The 17568-nt window shown below is 45.5% G+C and overlaps 1 protein-coding gene across 1 annotated transcript; it reads left to right on the forward strand.

The window, feature by feature from the left end:
• Positions 1-1642: 1642 nt before the first annotated feature.
• Positions 1643-8987, forward strand: LOC129081598 (transcription factor BTF3-like). The gene is made up of 3 exons (XM_054587269.1): positions 1643-1654; positions 8237-8419; positions 8634-8987. The coding sequence occupies exons 1-3, from the start codon at positions 1643-1645 to the stop codon at positions 8985-8987; spliced, it is 549 nt and encodes a 182-aa protein (XP_054443244.1).
• Positions 8988-17568: the final 8581 nt, after the last annotated feature.

Consider the following 17568-nt stretch of genomic DNA (forward strand, 5'->3'; position numbering starts at 1 on the left):
AAATGGTGAAAATGGTAAATTTCATGTTATGTTCCTTTGCCATGATAGTTAAAAAAAAAGAAAGAATAGTCCAGCTAATCTTGAAGACAAATATGAAACTGAAGGACTTCTGTTACCAGGTGTCAGGACTTATTTATTTACTGATTTACTTATTTATTTTAATCCTTGCCTGAGGATATGTTTTTACTGATTTTTTTAGAGAGAGCGAGAGATTAATGGGACACACTCCCTGACCAGGGATCGAACCTGCAACCTTTTGGTGTACGGGAACAACGCTCCAACCAACTGAGCCACCTAACCAAGGCAAGACCTGTTTTTGAAGCCAAACAACGCAGTGACTGGCATTGCACAAAGCTAGACCCACCAAACAGTGGTGCAGACTGGAAAATTCAGAATGCAGCTGGAGAAGAAGATGGGAGATAGTCAATAGGCTGGATTACTCTCTCTTTTTATTTATATATATTTTAAAGATTATTTATTTATTTATTTTTAGAGAGAGGGGAAGGGAGGGAGAAAGGGAAACGCGCCCCCTGCTGGGGACCTGGCCTGCAACCCAGGCCTGTACCCTGACTGGGACTCGATCCAACAACCCTTTGGTTTGGAGGCCAGCGCTGAATCCACTGAGCCACAGCAGCCAGGGCTCACTCTCCTCTCTTAAAAAGAATGAGTATGGTAAATAAAGTTACCCAAATACTGCTGGAATGAATTTTTGTCAGGTTCACACTTGCTGGGCTGCACGGACTAAGGGATCTTCAGAGTGACCCACTTCCCCATGCCCCACGATGACTCAGAAACCCATCTCCAGGGTGTTTCCACATCTACGCAACCCTTCTCCGTTGACTGGCCTTCTCCAGCTCTTACACCACTTAGCGCCAAAGCTGAAAGTGTGCTATGAATAGATTTCTGCTTGCCTTGGAGCAGCCATTTCCTACCAGTGTGCCCCGGTAGAAATTCACATGGGTGTGCCACAAGAATTTTTAAAACACGCGCTATCTGACATTAGTCAGAGGCACTGACCTCTTTTCCCTTAGATTATCAAATTTTTTAAAAATGGCAACAGTCAATACAACAGTAGCCGGCTGGTGTGAATGAATCAGAATTATACCTGTTGGTGCTCTTCCTCTCAGGAGCTCGCCTGCGTCCTTTTCTTCCCCCTCTTTGTCCCCTTCCCCAGGGACAGCACCGTTGTGTTTTTCTCTCCTGAGCTCCACAGCCCCTTCTTTTGCTTCTGTACTTGTTTGCTGAGCCCACACAGCCCAGCTGGCTCACTTCTACTACCTCTGTAACTTTCTGAATAAACTTTCTGTTGTAATGTGAAAAAAAAAAAATAATTGTACCTATTTTTTGCTCAGATCAGCAAATAATATATTTTTTGGTGTGCAACAGAATTTTAGTAATTAATTTATGTGTGCCACAAGAGGCAAAAGGTTGAAAATCACTGCCTTAGAGCAATACTGTCCAGGAGAAGTATAACCTGAGCCACAAATATAATACAAACATTTCTAGTAGTTACATTTTTTAAAAAGTGAAAAAGAGACAGGTGAAGTTAACTTTAATCATATTACATTTAACTCAAATTATCGATGTGTTTTACATCTCTTTGGGGGGGGGGAAATTTCTCAGTAAAACTTAATTGTTGGCCATGGCCATCGAAGTGAGTGTACTCTTTAAAATCCCATGTGTATTTTGCACTTAAAGGAAATCTGTTTTTTAAATTAATTTATTTTTATTTTTAGATTTTATTTATTTACTTTCCAAGAGAGGAGGAGACAGGGAGAGAAACATCAATGCACGAGAGATATATCAGTTTGGGGGCCTCTTGCACGCCCCCAGGTGGGGATCTGGCCCGCAACCCAGGCATGTGCCCTGACTGGGAATCGAACTGGTGACCTTTCAATCCATACGCTGGTGCTCAACATCCAGAAAGATAAATAGATGATGCAAGGATATATGCTCTAACATGAAGAACTTTCTTTCATTGCATTATTTTTCTTCACAATGGTCTTCACATCACAAAAGGCAGTGATTCCGAGTCATTTCCTCTTCTTTTGTTACATGCTGTGGAATTTCTGGATCAGTATCCTGCCGTCAGTCTTCTCACTTATAAGTCAAATTCATTTTCTTTCTTCCTTTTTTTAAGGTTTTATTTATCTATTTTTAGACAGAGTGGGAGGGAGAAAGAGAGGGAGAGAAACATCAATGCATGGTTGCCTCTGGGGCACCCCCTACTGGAGACCCAGCCCACAACCCAGGCCTGTGTCCCAACTGGGAATCGAACCAGTGCCCCTTGGTTTTCAGGCCAGTGCTCAATCCACTGAGCCACACCAGCCAGGGCTCAAATTCATTTTCAATCCATTGTGTAGAGAGAGCATATTTTTTCTGTTCCACAAAAAGGACTTTCATTTTGACAACTGGATCATCTTGCGGTAGAGTCACTTTCTCCCCCAGGTGTTAAAGGAGTAACCTGTCCCAGCCTGGCTTATTATTTTCATCGGAATGGTCTTTGACTTGCTCTTGGCAAAGGAGACAGCAGACAGCAACACGATGATGGCATCCCAGCAGTCTCCGTAACGGGCCTGAAGTCCCTCAAAACACAACCTAAATCCTGGCTGGTGTGGCTCAGTGGACAGAGTGCCAGCCTGAGAACCAAAAGATTGCTGGATCGATTCCCAGTCAGGGCACATGCCTGGGTTGCGGGCCAGGTCCCCAGCTGGGGGTGTGCGAGAGGCCACCAATCGATGTTTCTCTTCCTCTCTTTCTCCCTCCTCCACCTCTAGAAATAAAATAATATGTTAAAAAAAACTTAAAGTCCATTTCAATTTATTTTATTTATCTATTCTTATTGATGAGAGAGAGAGTTGTTCCACTTATTTATTGATTGTTTCATTGATTGATTCCTGTTTGTGCCCTGACTGGGGACCAAACCCGCAACCTTGGCGTATTGATGTGATGCTCTAATCGGCTAAGCTACCCGGCCAGAACAAAGCGCATCTCAGCTTAGATTCTAAGGGCTTCATCTGTAGGTAGAATTAATAAAATAGACAGTTGAAAAGTAAACTCATGGCCTGGGCCAGGTGGCTCCGTTGGTTGGAGCATCGTCCAGATGCACCTAGGATGCAGATTCAATCCCAGGTCAGGGCGCATATGGCAATCAACCAGCAAATGCATGGATGGATAGGTGAAACAACGAACTGATGTTTCTCTTCCTTCCTCTCTCTAAAATAAAATAAAATACTGAATAAATAGGAAGTTGTGGCTCCTCAAGTTGTCAGACACCCGGGACTCCTGCTCTGTGAAGGATTTCTCTGGTCTCTGGTGTCAGGGTGTCTAAAACCCCCTATTTCTCAGAATGTTCTCTGCAGGACTTAAGCATATTTAAACACTATAGACAATGTCTGGTATTTGGGGGAGTTCCTAGTATATAAAACCCCAGTTTGCCCAGGCTGGCATGGCTCCGTGTGCTGGGCATCATCTTGCAAACTGAAAGGTCGCAGGTTTGATTCCAGTTCAGAGCGCATGCCTGAGGTGCAGGTCCTGGTTGGGGGTGTGTACAAGGCAACCGACTGATGTTTCTTTCACACATTGCTATTTCTCTCTCTTTCTTTCTCTCTCCTTTCCCCTCTCTCTAAAAAATAAATGGGGGGAGGGGGATATAAGGGGACTACATTGTAATGGAAAAAACATATAATAGAGATTATATATTTAAAAATTAAAAAAATAAAACCTTTTTTAAAAGACGCAATTTATTTGGGGGGTAGTTTCCTCCTGTGGGCACACTGGTGGGAGCTGGTGTCTGGTTTGGTAGGAAGACCAAGGGAGCGTGTTTGCACCTCATGGATGGTATGGGGCGGACAGACAAGTGAATGCGTCCTCCGGGGACTCTGACTTCGGCAGGAGAGGGGCAAGGAGAAGGGGTGTAGCAGCAAGGGGAAGGTGTCATCAGTGGAGGGAGTGTCCAGGGTGGAGGGGTGCCGTGGAGCTGTCAGCCATGGCCGCGCCCCAGCGGGACTGCAGTTGCCCATGACTCCAAGAACATTCTCTCTGCTATCTCCTCTTGGTTTCCTGCCATCCTGGAGCCTGATCCTCCAGCCTTCCCATGCCTTCTGGGCTGCCCTCCTTGTCCTGTCATTCAATTCCTTCCCTGCTTCTCAGATCCAGAAGCCATGCCTTCCATTTGCAAACCAGAACTACGGTAGGTAGGAGGCCTCGTGGCCCCGCCTGAGACCCTCAGGATTCACCCCCACCCCCCACCCCTTGCAGCCCGGGAGGAGGCTGCATGACCAAGATGAGACATCTTCCTGTTCTTCACGATGCGGATCGCATTAACAGATGGCGGCTTTCGTAGGCTTTAAGCAAAACAGACTGAAGTCTCCTGTTTGGAAGATGTGGGCTGCATTTCTTGGGGAGTGAGGAAGGAAATCTGGGTAATCTGTACAGCTCTCCTGCTAAAGGTGCTTATCAGATCGGAGAGAAATCAAGTGACAATCTAAAGGGAACTGGAGACATAAGCTCTGATGCCTGCAGACAAGTAACAATGTGCCTTAAAAAGTAATTAGGAAGCCTCGCCTAAATGAAACATGTTCCAGAATACAGTATTTTTTAATTTATTTTTAGAGAAAGGAAGGAAGAGAGAAAGAGAGAGCAAAACACTGCTTTATTGTTCCACTTATTTACACACCCATTGATTGATTCTTGCATGTGCCCTGACCTGGGATCAAACCCACAACCTTGGCGTATGGGGACGATGCTCTAACCAGGTGAACTACCCAGCCAGGGCCCAGGATACAGCCTTAAGTGAAAAAGATGAGATGCAGAACAGTGTATGAGGATGTAAACTTTCGTGTGAGAAAATATAAAACAAAGTGTAGGCGTATTTTATAATGTTTGTTTGCGTAAACATGGCAAGGATACATGAGGAACTGGTCAAAAGTGGAAGGGCAAACAATGAGGGCACAGGTGTGGAAGCGAAACTTCTTCATGCCTATGTTTTCATTTAAAATTTTAAACCTGTTAATGTATTCATTGTTTAAAATTATATAAATCTATAGATGATATGACTCAACGCATGTGAGATACTTAGAACAACAGCTCCATGTCAGTACATGCTGATTATTATTCAATATAATGATATAGACTGATATTCTATAAAATAGGCAATGGAAAGTTCTAGACAGGTATAAAAGAGATTAGTTCAGGCCTGGCTGGGTAGCCCAGTTGGGTTGTCATCCCCATACGCCAAAGTTAAGGGTTTGAGTACATACAAGAAGCAACCGATGAATGCATAAATAAGTGGAACAACGAATTGATGTTTCCCTATCCCCACCCTTCCTGTCCCTCTCTAAAATCAGTTAAGAGCCTGGCTGGTGTGGCTCAGTGGATTGAGCACTGGCCTGCGAACCAAGAGGTCACGGGCTTGATTCCCAGTCAGGGCCCATGCCTGGGTTGTGGGTCAGATCCCCATTTGGGCACGTGCGTGAGGCAACCAACCAATCAATGTATCTCTTGCACACTGATATTTCTCCCCCTCGCTTTCTCCCTCCCTTCCCCTCTCGCTGGGAAGTAAATAAACAAAATCTTTAAAAAAAAAATAAAATCAATAAATAAAAATTAAAACAAAACAAAAGAAACAAACGGAAGGCATCGATGCAGACCAGAGGAGAACGAGAACGGGGCAACTGGAACTGGTGTGGATGACAGACTTTTTTTTCACTATTCACTGTGTGTGTGTGTGTGTGTGTGTGTGTGTGTGTGTGTGTGTGTTGTCGAGGGGCTGGGGGAGGGGGGCGGTTCTGAATCCTCTACCGTGGTACGCCTGTTGCCAGGTCAAAACAAATAACCACGCATGCATTTCAAGGAGCTATTTATAACCTGACAGGCAGGGAGCTTTATGACGACAAATGAATACAGATGCCTTTTTCTATGGAGCCTCTAGGCGGAGACGAGAGGAGCAACTATCCCCCTCCCCGTCACAGAGTCCAGAGACCACCTGGCCTGGCTGACCTCTGCTTGCCCTCGGGGACCTCTCAGGGGCCGGATTCCAGAAGGCTTCCATGAATACACCTCATTTCAGGGAATAGGGCTGAACCCGGGCTTTCCCCACTTGCAGGCTCTCTAAATCTGGAGTTCAAAGGCGCAGTTCCCGGAAAACTCACCAGAATAGCTCAAGATGGTCTGCAGAGCCCTTGAAGGAGCAAAGAATGCCTTTGTCCCAGGTATGGAAGAGAGAACTATTTCTTCCTTTCTCATTCAAAGCAAGGAAACACAGCAAGTACACAAGACATACACGATCGATTGTTGCTCACCCTGGTCCAGCAACTTAGTTGGTTATGCAACCAAACACAGATCCCACTCCCTGCCCCTAGGAAAGCCAACCCTTGAGAGGCAGGTGCTGATGTAAAGGCAAGTAGTGTATTCAGATGCCAGCCACCTGGAAGACGGGGGACTCACGTCTCGAGGCCCAACTCCACCTCTCAGTGCAGGCAGGGGTTTTTATAAGGAGGGAGAGGGGAACAGAACAAAGACATCAAGGGCGGGGGGCGGGGAGGTGTTGAAAAGTTCTCTCCGCGCAGCAGAGCACAGCCCATTCCGATGAGGCAAGTGACGTGCGGTGAGCTCACGCTGGTTCGTCCTGCTGGCTCCGCAGTTGAAGGTCAGCAAATCTCCCAGACCTGGGACGCCTGAAGGTCGGGTCCGTATCTTTTGAAGTTAGTTCCTAGGATTATTACACAAACATGCTTTTCATCTACAAGCTACATACTGGTCAGAATCAGTACTTACAGAAACAACGTCAAAAGAATGGTGGGGCGGGTTACAATTTCCTACTGTTACAATTTTCCCCTGGTAACAGTTAGAATGTCATCTCAACACGCCAAGGTTGCGGGTCTGATCCCCGGTCAGGGCACATATAAGAATCAGTCAATGAAAGCAGAAATAAGTGGAACAACAAATCGACCTCTCTCTCTCAAATCAGTAAATCAAAAATTTACAAAAAGATCATTGCTGCTCCCTGCCCATATTCAAGGGAGCCGTGATAGACAAGCACACGTTCACCCACGAGCTGTCTTGCATAGAGAATGCACAGGACGAAAAGAGAGAGATGTAGAGGCTGCTGGAGGTCTGTTTTAGACCGAATGCTCAGAGAAGGGCATTGTGATAGGGTGACTGCTGAGCTGAGAGCTGACGGATGGGAGAAACGACCACCCAAAGAGTCTAAGGAAGGCAGAACATTCCAGAGAAAGCACAACCAACTGAATGTGCTAACCGGCTCAGCAACTTGCCCAGGGTGGTGGACACTGGGAATGGAGTCTCTCCTCATTTGAGAAAAAGCAAGGAACTGCCAGAGCGTGTTCAAGGGAAACAGAACATCTGGAGGATACCAAGGACAGGAATGCGGGGGTGGCAACTGTGAGTTATAAATGATTTCTCGCAGCCAAACTCTTACGCAGATTTTTTTTTTTTTTTTTTTTTTGAGGCCTTACCATTGCTGAGCAAACCTATTGTGTTTTCTTTTCCTGGGCCTGGCCTGCAGGTGTGCATATCCCACGCCTCCCTTCCATGCCTGCAGATTTACAAATGCACCCCTCAGATTTATCTAATATGATAAGGAAGAGGCAGAAGAAGTTAGGATTATGCCATCATTTATGTGAGGAAAGGTTTAGAAACAGGAAAATATTTTCCTGTCTTCTGGGTTTTGCATGAATGCTGGCAAGATGCAAGAAAAACCCGTCAAAGTGGTGGCCCATGAGGGAAACTATGTAGTGGGAATGAGCACTTAAGATGTACCTTTCCATTTTTTATCTGGGCTTCCTAAGCCCATAAATGTGTCCCCCATTTAATGGTTATAAAAATTAAGTGTGAAGTTCAAATCAAGTAAAGCATTTAGAACAGTGCCCCGAAATTGTGACATCTTATTACTTGCTAAGCATTAAATACGTTCTCGTATATGCAGTGAATTTCTGGAAGAAAAAAAAAAAAAATACAAGAACATGGTAAGAAGGGCCCTGGCTGGGTAGCTCAGTTGGTTAGAGTGTTGACCGACAGGCCAAGGTTGCTGGTTCGATTCTGGTCAGGGCACAAACAAGAGGCAACCAATGAGCGCATCAATACATGGAACAACAAATCTCTCTCTCTCTCTCTCTCTCTCTCTCTCAATAAATAAATAAGAAAATTTTAAAGAAGAACAATAAGCGCTTATTCTCAGCTGGTCTGCAAAAGACCCTCTGAGCACCAACCCTAGTCCCCTGCGTGGCTCCGTTTTCTCTCCAACAACACGAAAGAAACAATCAGGAGCCACGAGGCGCTCACCAAACTGCAGGCACATGTGCGCATTGCTGGGAAGGGCACCGCTCATAGAAAGAAGGAGGCGGGTCACAGAACAGCTACCGCAGATGATAAAATACTTCAGTTCTGGCCCTGGCTGGTGTGGCTCAGTGGATTGAGTGCTAACCTGCGAACCAAAGGGTCACAGGTTCAATTCCCAGTCAGGGCACATGCTTGGCTTGCAGGCCAGGTTCCCAGTGGGGGACGTGTGAGAGGCAACCACACATTGATGTTTCTCTCCTTCTCTCTCTCTCTCTCCCTCCCCTTCTCTCTAAAATAAATAAATAAAATCTTTAAAAAATATGACACTTCAGTTCTCCCTAAGGAAGTTAGGGGTAAACGATCTCTCTGGTACCGAAGAGGTAAATATGGTCACAAACCAGGGAACAGCGATCCACTTTAACAACCCTAAAGTTCAGGCACCCCTGGCAGCAAATGCTTTCACCTTTATGGGCAACGCAGAGACAAAACAGCGGACAGAAATGCTGCCCAGCATCCTGAACCAGCTCGGCACAGACAGTCTGACTAGTTTAAGGAGACTGGCTGAAGCTCTGCCCAGACCTTCTGCGGATGGAAAAGCACCACTTGCTACAGGAAAGGGTGATGGCGATGAAGCTCCAGATCTTGTGGAGAATTTTGATGAGGCTTCCAAGAATGAAGGCAACTGAACCGAGTCTACTTCTGAAGAAGATAAACTTGAAGAAGTTACTGGGAGCTGCTATTTTGCATTGATTGCTTTTTCAAATTGTGTTTCCGGATCGGATAAAATCTAGATCTCTATTATTTTTAAGCCCTAGCCCCTTGGACACAGCAGCTTTTCTCAGTTTTTGCTTATACACAAATCATTCTTTGCAGCCTATGAAGCTGAAAGAAGCCTGGGAATAAAGTTTGAAACCAAGGTTAATTTAAAAAAAAAAAACAACAGTAAGAGGGGAGATGGATTAAGAAACTGGAAAAATAAGATGTGTGTGGGGTTTATCAGACTTATATGTTTGTGAGATATGATTGACATGTAATATTGTATAAGTTTAAGATGTACAAGGTGTTGGTCAATACATTTGTATGTTGCAATATGGTTACCACTAGAGTATACTGTTGATTTGATACATTTATATAATTGCAAAATGGTTGCACCATAGCTTAGCTAACACTTCCATTTCATCACATAATTGCTATCTGTTTTGTGGAAGAAGCACTGAAGATCTATTCTCTTAGAATTTTTGAAGTTTATAACACAGTATTGTTGACTATAATCATTATGTTTTGCATCAGATCTCCAGGACTTATGTATCTACTAGTTGCAAGTTTGTACCATTAAATATTATCTACCTAGTCCCCTCTGCTCTGGTAACCACTATTTTACTCTGTTTTTATGAGTCTTGTTTTTTAGTTTCCACATATAAGTGAGTTCCTATAGTGTTTGTCTTTCTCTATCCGACTTATCAAACTTAGCATAATGCTCCTAAGGTCCATCCATGTTGTAATCATTTTTTTAAATTGAGAAATAATTGACATATAACATTATATTAGTTTCAGGTGCACAACATAATAATCTGATATATTTATATAATGCAAGGTGATCGCCACACCCATCACCAAACATTGTCACAAATTTTTTTTCTTGGGATGAGACCTTTGAAGATATCCTCTCCTGTTACTTTTCAAATACACAACCCAGTACTGTTAGCTATAGGCATCATGCCATATACATCATGTTCCCACGACTGGCTGACTTTATCATTGGAATTTGTATCCGTTTGTAATCTTTTTTTCTCCTATGTCCACCCTTTTGTCTTTTGTACAAAAGTAACTTATACTTGGTAACTTACCATGTAAATTATTACTGAGTCGGAGGCTGGGCACACAATTCCACTGGGCGGGCAGGGAGCCTTAAGAGCTCAAAGGAAGATGGGTGTCCGCTACCCAGTCTGGAAAGAGACGGGAAGGAGCTTGTTCCTGCAGGGAAGGCAGCCTCCACTGTACAGATAAAGATAGCGATAAGCAAATAGCAATTGTTGGCTTGCGCCCAAGCAGGCAGCTGGAAGGAAAGCCAGAATTGGAACCCCTGGCCTGCAGACTTGGACTCTCTCCCAGCACCTACCGCTGGGACAGAGGTTCTGTGAGTCAAGCTGCGTCCTCCCGGCAGACTGGCCGCGGCTCCGGGGCTGGCATCACATCCAGTCCCTCTCTGGGAACAAGGGTCCGAGACGGTTTCCAGAACCCCGTCTCATGGCCCAGATAAACCCAGGCCTGGCCTCACCCCTCGCGATCTCTTCTCTCTCTCTCTCTCTCTTTCTCTCTCTCTCTCTCTCGCTCTCGCTCTCGCTCTCGCTCTGTCACAGAGTCTGGGGCAGGGTATTTCTGAAAGAAAACCAGGCAAAGTTTTTTCTGTGGATCTGGGCCTGCTGAGGCCTCCTCGGTGCTGCGTTCTCCCTCTGGGGAGGCGGCGGAGGGGAAAGTGCATTTATTTGAGACTTTGGAAGACAAAAATGATTCATTCTTTCCTTCAGCAATTATTTAGTGGCCTTGTGGGATGGTCACAGGCACAGGGGATATGACAATGGATGAAACAGACATGGTCCCTCAAGGCACATTCCAGGGAGAGAGACAGAGAAATACATAGGCAAAGACATACATAAAATGCTTTCCAACATAAAAGATGCACCCTGGTTGGGTGACTCAGTTGGTTGGAGCGTCTTTCCATGCACCAAAAGGTTGTGGATTCAATTCCTGGTCAGGGCACGTACAGGAGGCAACCAAGCGATGTTTCTGTCTCTCTCTCTAAAATCAATAAAAATATCCTTAGGTGAGGATTTTTTAAAAAGGGACACAGTCGAAGCTGTGGGAAAGACCCCAAGGCTAACGCGGCGCATGGCGGAGAGAGGACCAACCTGAGGCGGTAGACAAGTAGATGAAATGAACAGGAGCTGGAAATAGGAGGCCCTTGAGGATATGATGAAGACCCCATCCGGCTTTTGTTCCGAGTGGAAAGGAAAGCAATTAGAGGCATTGAGAAATGGAAATGACAGAATCCGATTTGTGTGTTTATTTTTTAGATTTTTTTAGAAGATTTTATTTATTTATTGTTTTAGACAGAGGGGAAGGGAAGGAGAAAGAGAGGAAAAGAAACATCAATGGATGAGAGAAACATCAGCCTGGCCTGCAACCCAGGCATGTGTCCTGGCTGGGAATAGAACCAGTGACCTTTCGCTTTGCAGGTGGGCGCTCAAGCCACTGAGCCACATCAGCCACAGTGGACTTGGGTGTTTAAAAGAATCTCACTGCACAGAGAAATGACAGCAAAGTGGTGGAGGAAAGACAGGAAGTCGAGTCAGGAGGCCAGAGCAGATGAGGTCCTTGGGAAGATGCTAGGGGCCTTTGCCTGGGGGAGGCGGGGAGGGGGGGCAGAGGACATAAGGCTAAGTGCAGTGACTGGGGCAAATGCTTCGCTCAGCAGATATTTACAGAGCACACGGTCCTGTTATGAGCACTGCACATAAACCCATGAAGAAAACCAAGTGCCCATCCTCATGGGGCCCCTCCCCCACAAGAGGAGACACAGTGATTAACCACAGGTGCACATGGCCTATCACATGACCTCAGAGAGTGATATATGCAATGAAGGAAAATAAAGCAGTGCTTGGGAGCACGATCAGATAAAGTGAGGTCTCCCTGGCCCTGGCTGGGTAACTCAGGTGATTAGAGTATCATCCCATTACACCAAGGCTGCAGGTTCAACTCCCCTACCAGGGCACTTATAAGAAGCAACCACTGAATGCATGAAGAAATGAAACAACAAACTGATGCTTCTCTCTCACATGACTAGTTCTTTTTTAAGGAGGGAAAATAATTATTTACTTATCCAAGCAATAGACCAAGTTGTTTAGAAGGGAAAAGAAATCAGGTTACCGTCAAATATTTTGAGCACAGTTCTCTGTTCCAGGAAAGAAAAGTGTAACGACTCTATGATACTCAGCTGCACAATTTAAAAAAAATACATCTTGACCAAGTGGGGTTTATTCTAGGAATGCCAAGATGGCTAAAATCAGGAAATCATTAATTAAATTTATCATCTTAACAGAACTAAGTGGGGAAAAAAATCATATGATCATCCCCAGATATGCCAAAATGGCATTTGGCAAAGTGTCTATTAATGTTAACACAAAATTATAGTAAATAGGAAGTGATAATTCTTTACAATATTAGGTAGGCAGGTTGATAGATGGATAGATACTCAATTTTAGCCAAAAGGCAGAGAAGCAATGGATAAGTAGATAGATGATAGCTAGATAATAGGTACATAGACAGATGCTAGATACATAATAGGTAGATATATAGAGATGAGAGTAGATAGATAGTAGCTGGGGATAGATAGATAGATAGATATAGATGGTAAATAGGTAAATGTAGATAGATATCTTAGCCTCAAATTCAGTATCTTAATGAATAAATATTAGAGGCTGTAATAAAAATAACAGTAGAAGCTAAATTTAAATCAGGAACAAGACGAGAACGCCCACTATCTCCACAACTATTTAGCACCAGAGAACTTGTTTTCCACTCTGTGCTAGACAGGACTTCTGTACTATTTGATAATCCCCATTTGGGAGAAAGGAATTCTATTTTAATTGACTTGGCACGTTCGTTTGCCAAACATTCTTCGCACTTCTACAGTTTGTTGGGCCCTTTTAGGTCCAAGGGACATTGCGCAAAACAGAAAGGACCCAGCAGTCAGGCTGACAGTTCGGGCTCACTCGATGGTGCTGCCCTACAGAGTTTACCAGGCTAGGCAGCGGCTGCCTTCTTCCTACCAGATTCCTTGTGGGATTGTCTCCACCCGAGGAAAGCCACACAAGGAGACTAATCCAATTCCTTTCTCTGCCCTTGACTGAGGACTAATCAAGCATCTCCTGGATGCTTGATTAGTCTCAAGGGGCCATCATGCACAATTTGACAGTCACCAACTAGTAGACAAAAGGGATACTCCTCAGAGGGCGTTTTCTTCCTCTTTCCTCTCTTCCTCTTTTCCTTTGCCAGCCCCCACCTCTTTCTTTTCCCCCAGCCCCACTCCACACCTCCAGCCCTTCCTTTTTAAACAATACCAAAAAAAAAAAAAAAAAAAAATTACCACATTTTGCCGTGTATCATGCACTCCCATGTATAAAACACACCCACATGTTGTGTGCATTGTACACGGGATTATCACACCCATCACTATATCTAAGGTATGTAATCGTTATACCCACATATAACATGCATCCTTATTTTTTCCTCAAAAACTTGGGCAAAAAGTGTGTGGTTTTACGCGGCAAGGTGCGGTAAGTGCTTGCTGCCTAGCAAACCTGTACCTGCTCTGCCTCAGCCTCCGGCAAATGGCCGGAATCCTTGGAAGTCTCCTTGCTGCCGCTCCCCCTTTCTCCTTTGTCCAAAACGACACAAGTGCCCACCTCGTGCCTGGCTTTGGAAGGTTCATGCTTTTGCGAATTTCGCAGGCACACGTATTAAAATTGGATTTTCTCCTGTTAAGTGAAAAAAAAAGTTAATTGTTTTGAAATACAGGTGCGCCTCGTTTTATTGCGCTTCGCTTTATTGCACTTCACAGTGGATGTGCTGTTTACAAGTAGAAGACAAGGCCCTGCAGGAGCCAGAAAGAGCCCAACTCGCTTTATTACGGTTCGCAGGGCAGCAGCTGGCTTCTGCTCTGGACACACCTGTCACCTTAGCCCTGAACCAGAATCAGCCCCCCACACGGTTGGCCCAATAAAGGCTGCTCAGGACCTTCATAGGCGCGCCCCTAGTCACGGTCAAAGCCGGCACCTGACTTTGCCACCTGGTTTCGCCCTCCTCTGGTATCACCGGGCTGTAATCAGTTAGTGAGGGTTTTGTGGGTTTTTTTTCTTAAAAGAACTATGGCATTCTTTGAATTTCCCAGTGTTTTATTACGTTATCTGAACTTCGCTACTTTTCTGCTTGGCACCTAACGCCGTTGTTCCTTGAGACTATTTTTATTCTCTCTCACTTTTTCAAATTTACTCAGTGCGGAAGTCCCTTGAATTTTTACGAGGCAACACTTCTGTGGTTTCGCGCCCGCACCCACCGCGGGTTTGCTTTCTCTTGCGGTGTCGGAGCGCCCTCTACCGGCAGTGCAAGCCCTCTGCAGGCACAGGCCCGGCCTGTGCTCGGAGACAGAGGTCAGAGGTCAGTCTTAAAAGCCCAAGCAGGGGTCCTCTTGATTGACCCATAGGAATTTCAGATTGGATTACCCTCATCCACGAGAACTCCAATGAAAAAAAATTCTCTTGCCCTAGTTGACAGCTGGGCAATGAGTCTTAAAAGAAAATTGATTTTCAATTACCAGTAACTAGGCAACCTAACCCTTAATTAGCTCAACAAGTAACGCACCACGCCTACCTGCCCAGGTGAGTTTGATAACCCTGGAGTACATTTACATGTGGGGCCTAAGGTCGTAATCAGTACGGCCTGTGCTGTGTCCGATGGTTATAGACTAACTTCAATCAGTAAATTTATTCCTAAATCCAGCTGCATGGGAGAGTTTTTCTAATAAAGTGAGGACACTTTCTATTGGAAGCCTGAATCAGGAACATTTCGGATAAGATGTTGCGATGCTGTTTTTTAAACTGCATCTCAGTTTCATTTTGTTTATTTATTTTTGTTCTTTTTGTTTTTAAGATGTAGTTTTTTTTTTACACTTTACAATTTAAGCTGAAAATTTAAAAATAAAACGAAAGCCTACTTTTGCATTCCATAAAAACTGACAGGCAAGCCCCTGACCCGAAGAGCAGAAGGGTTAGCAGCCCCCCTCCTCTGCATCCCTACAATGTGGCCTCCAGGGGCGCAGCCCAGTCTGTGCAGGACAATGCTTACGGCCACTCCCCTTTCTCCCAGAGCTGTCCCCTATCCCCACCCGCCCCCAACCCCCAGCAACTCCCAAACACATGCAGAATCAGGTTTCCAGTTTTGCATCTAAGTGGCACACATCCGTTACTTTATAAATTTTTGTTTTGTTTTGTTTTACATTTTTTACACCAATGAGACAAAACAGTGGGAGGAAGGGGGAGGCAGACAGTGCATTTTATGCCTATGAATGGGTGGAGGGAGACAGCAGGAAGCAGGTGGCGGAGGTGGAGAAGGGTGTTTATGGGGCTCTCTTCTCAAGGAATGATGGCACTGTGTGCTCCGGATGCAACTTGCTCTGTGGCCTGTCAGGAGGGAGCGGGGAGGGGGGCAGAAATTGAGCTTTCCTCCCCGGGCCAGGTGGCTCAGATGGCCACGGCATCTTCCCAATAACAACACGCCAGTGTTGCTGGTTTGATCCTGGTCACGGCACGTACAAGAAGCGATGCATAGAGTGGAATAACAAATCAGTGTCTCTCTCTCTCTCTCTCAAATCAACACATTTTTAAAAATTTTTTTAAAAAAGAAAATTCCTAAGAAGAGAATCTAACAAGTCCATGTCTGAGGGTCACCTGAAGCAGAGGTTTAGCAGAGCCAGCCCCTCTTCTTAACAGCTTCTTGCTTTCGTTTGTCTGCAAAAGCCTGCACTGACCTCAGCTCATTGCCGGTGACCTTTGTTTTTCCAAAGGAGAGCTCATTGAGGGTACTTCTTTTTTTTATTTATTTTTCAGTTACAATTAACATACAACATTGTATGAGTTTCAGCTGTACAAATAGTAATTAGATATTTATAAACCTTACATGCATCTCAGTCTTTACGGTTCCAGGAAAAAAATCCCTGTAGCTTTTCCTTCTTTAAAAAAAAAAAAAAAGATTTTATTTATTTATTTTTAGAGAGGGGAACAGAAGAAGAAAGACAGGGAGAGAAACATCAATGTGTGATTGTCTCTCGCGCGCCCCCTGCTGGAGGCCTGACCCGCAACCCAGGCACGTGCCCTGGCTGGGACTTGAACTGGCGACCCTTTGGTTCGCAGGCCCGCACTCAATCCACTGAGCCACACCAACCAGGGCCTAAAAGGATCGTTAAGTCTTATTTTCCCATTACAGTTTGCCTTTGATACCATTTTGGATTAGGGTCACATGGCTGGCTGGCGGCTGGACTCACTCAGCGTGCTGCTGACAGGATTTCCCACACGCTCCGTCAGGCCCCCGACACGGGCTGTGACACAGTTTTATCTTTCCCCGTCAGCCTGGCTGCAGTGCCAGAGCCAGATTTGTGGGTGTGCAGCGTGAGGGTGGGCAAGCTTTCCTCTGCCCTCAGGTTCACCCAGCTCGTCTAACAATCAAATAGATGTGAGACAAATGAGCAAGAGAAAATAACTAAATTTAATACACACGTATATGGGAAGCCGGCATGCACAAGAGACTCGGGGACCCTGCGTGCAGGAGGGGTTCAGGGATGGAAAGGGAGCGCGGGTGGGTAAGACAGCCTGAGCTAGCGACCGGCAAGGGGCCTTAGGAGCTCTAAAGGGTCGTTGCAGGATGTTGAGAAGAGCAGGTGCTTAGTGCATAAAAGTCTGTCCTGCCTGTATGTAGATAAGGGAAAATGTTATCTCTGATAATTTCTACTTGTGGGCAAGGCCCCTGATTCAAGTTCTTCTAGGTAGTTAAGGGAGGAGCAGAAGTTGCTCTTGAGCCCACAGTTCAAAATGATTCACACACTGCACACCACATACCACACACCGCACACCACAGACCGCACACCGCAGGGGGCCATCCTGGGGCAGCTACTCTGAAGATGCCACAGCAGCCACAGTAGCACCACGGAGGGGAGCTTGATGGGCAGGGCGACCACAGGAGTCTCTGGGGCATGGGCCACGTGGATGCAGTCCCAACGGACTGTGACCTTTGCTCCAGCCCCAGCCTCCTCTGTGAGGACGAGCCACTCCAGCAAAGCCAGGATCCAGACCCCGGAGGCAGAGAGAAGAGAGGCTGCCCTCCAGGTACAGGTCCTTGGGCTGGGCCAAGTCCTGGCTGGCTACGCGGGTCAGTGTGGCTCCGTGGGTTGGAGCCTTGTCCTATACACCGAACGGCGGCAGGTTCTATTCACCATCAGGGGACATACCTAGGTTGTAGGTGCGTATGGGAGGCAACCAATCAATGCTTCCCTCTTACAGCGATGTATCTTTCTCTCTCCCCCTTCCTCTCTCTCTAAAATCAAGAAGCATATTTTTTTTTTTTTAGGCAGGAATTTCTGGCTTCCATCTCCAGCTTTCTCAGCAGAGCAGAAGGCATGACCCCATCTTCCAAAGAAGGGTCACGCTTGCTCTTCCA

This window comes from Pteronotus mesoamericanus, unplaced genomic scaffold (genome assembly GCF_021234165.1).
Source record: "Pteronotus mesoamericanus isolate MK-2021 breed Mesoamerican mustached bat unplaced genomic scaffold, CSHL_Meso_final scaffold_1135, whole genome shotgun sequence".
NCBI classification, from domain to species: Eukaryota; Metazoa; Chordata; class Mammalia; order Chiroptera; family Mormoopidae; genus Pteronotus; species Pteronotus mesoamericanus.

Coding starts and splice junctions, on each gene's coding strand:
- LOC129081598 (XM_054587269.1), top strand. Junction 8,420..8,633: donor TTCAGTTCTGGCCCTGGCTG/GTGTGGCTCAGT, acceptor ATGACACTTCAG/TTCTCCCTAAGGAAGTTAGG.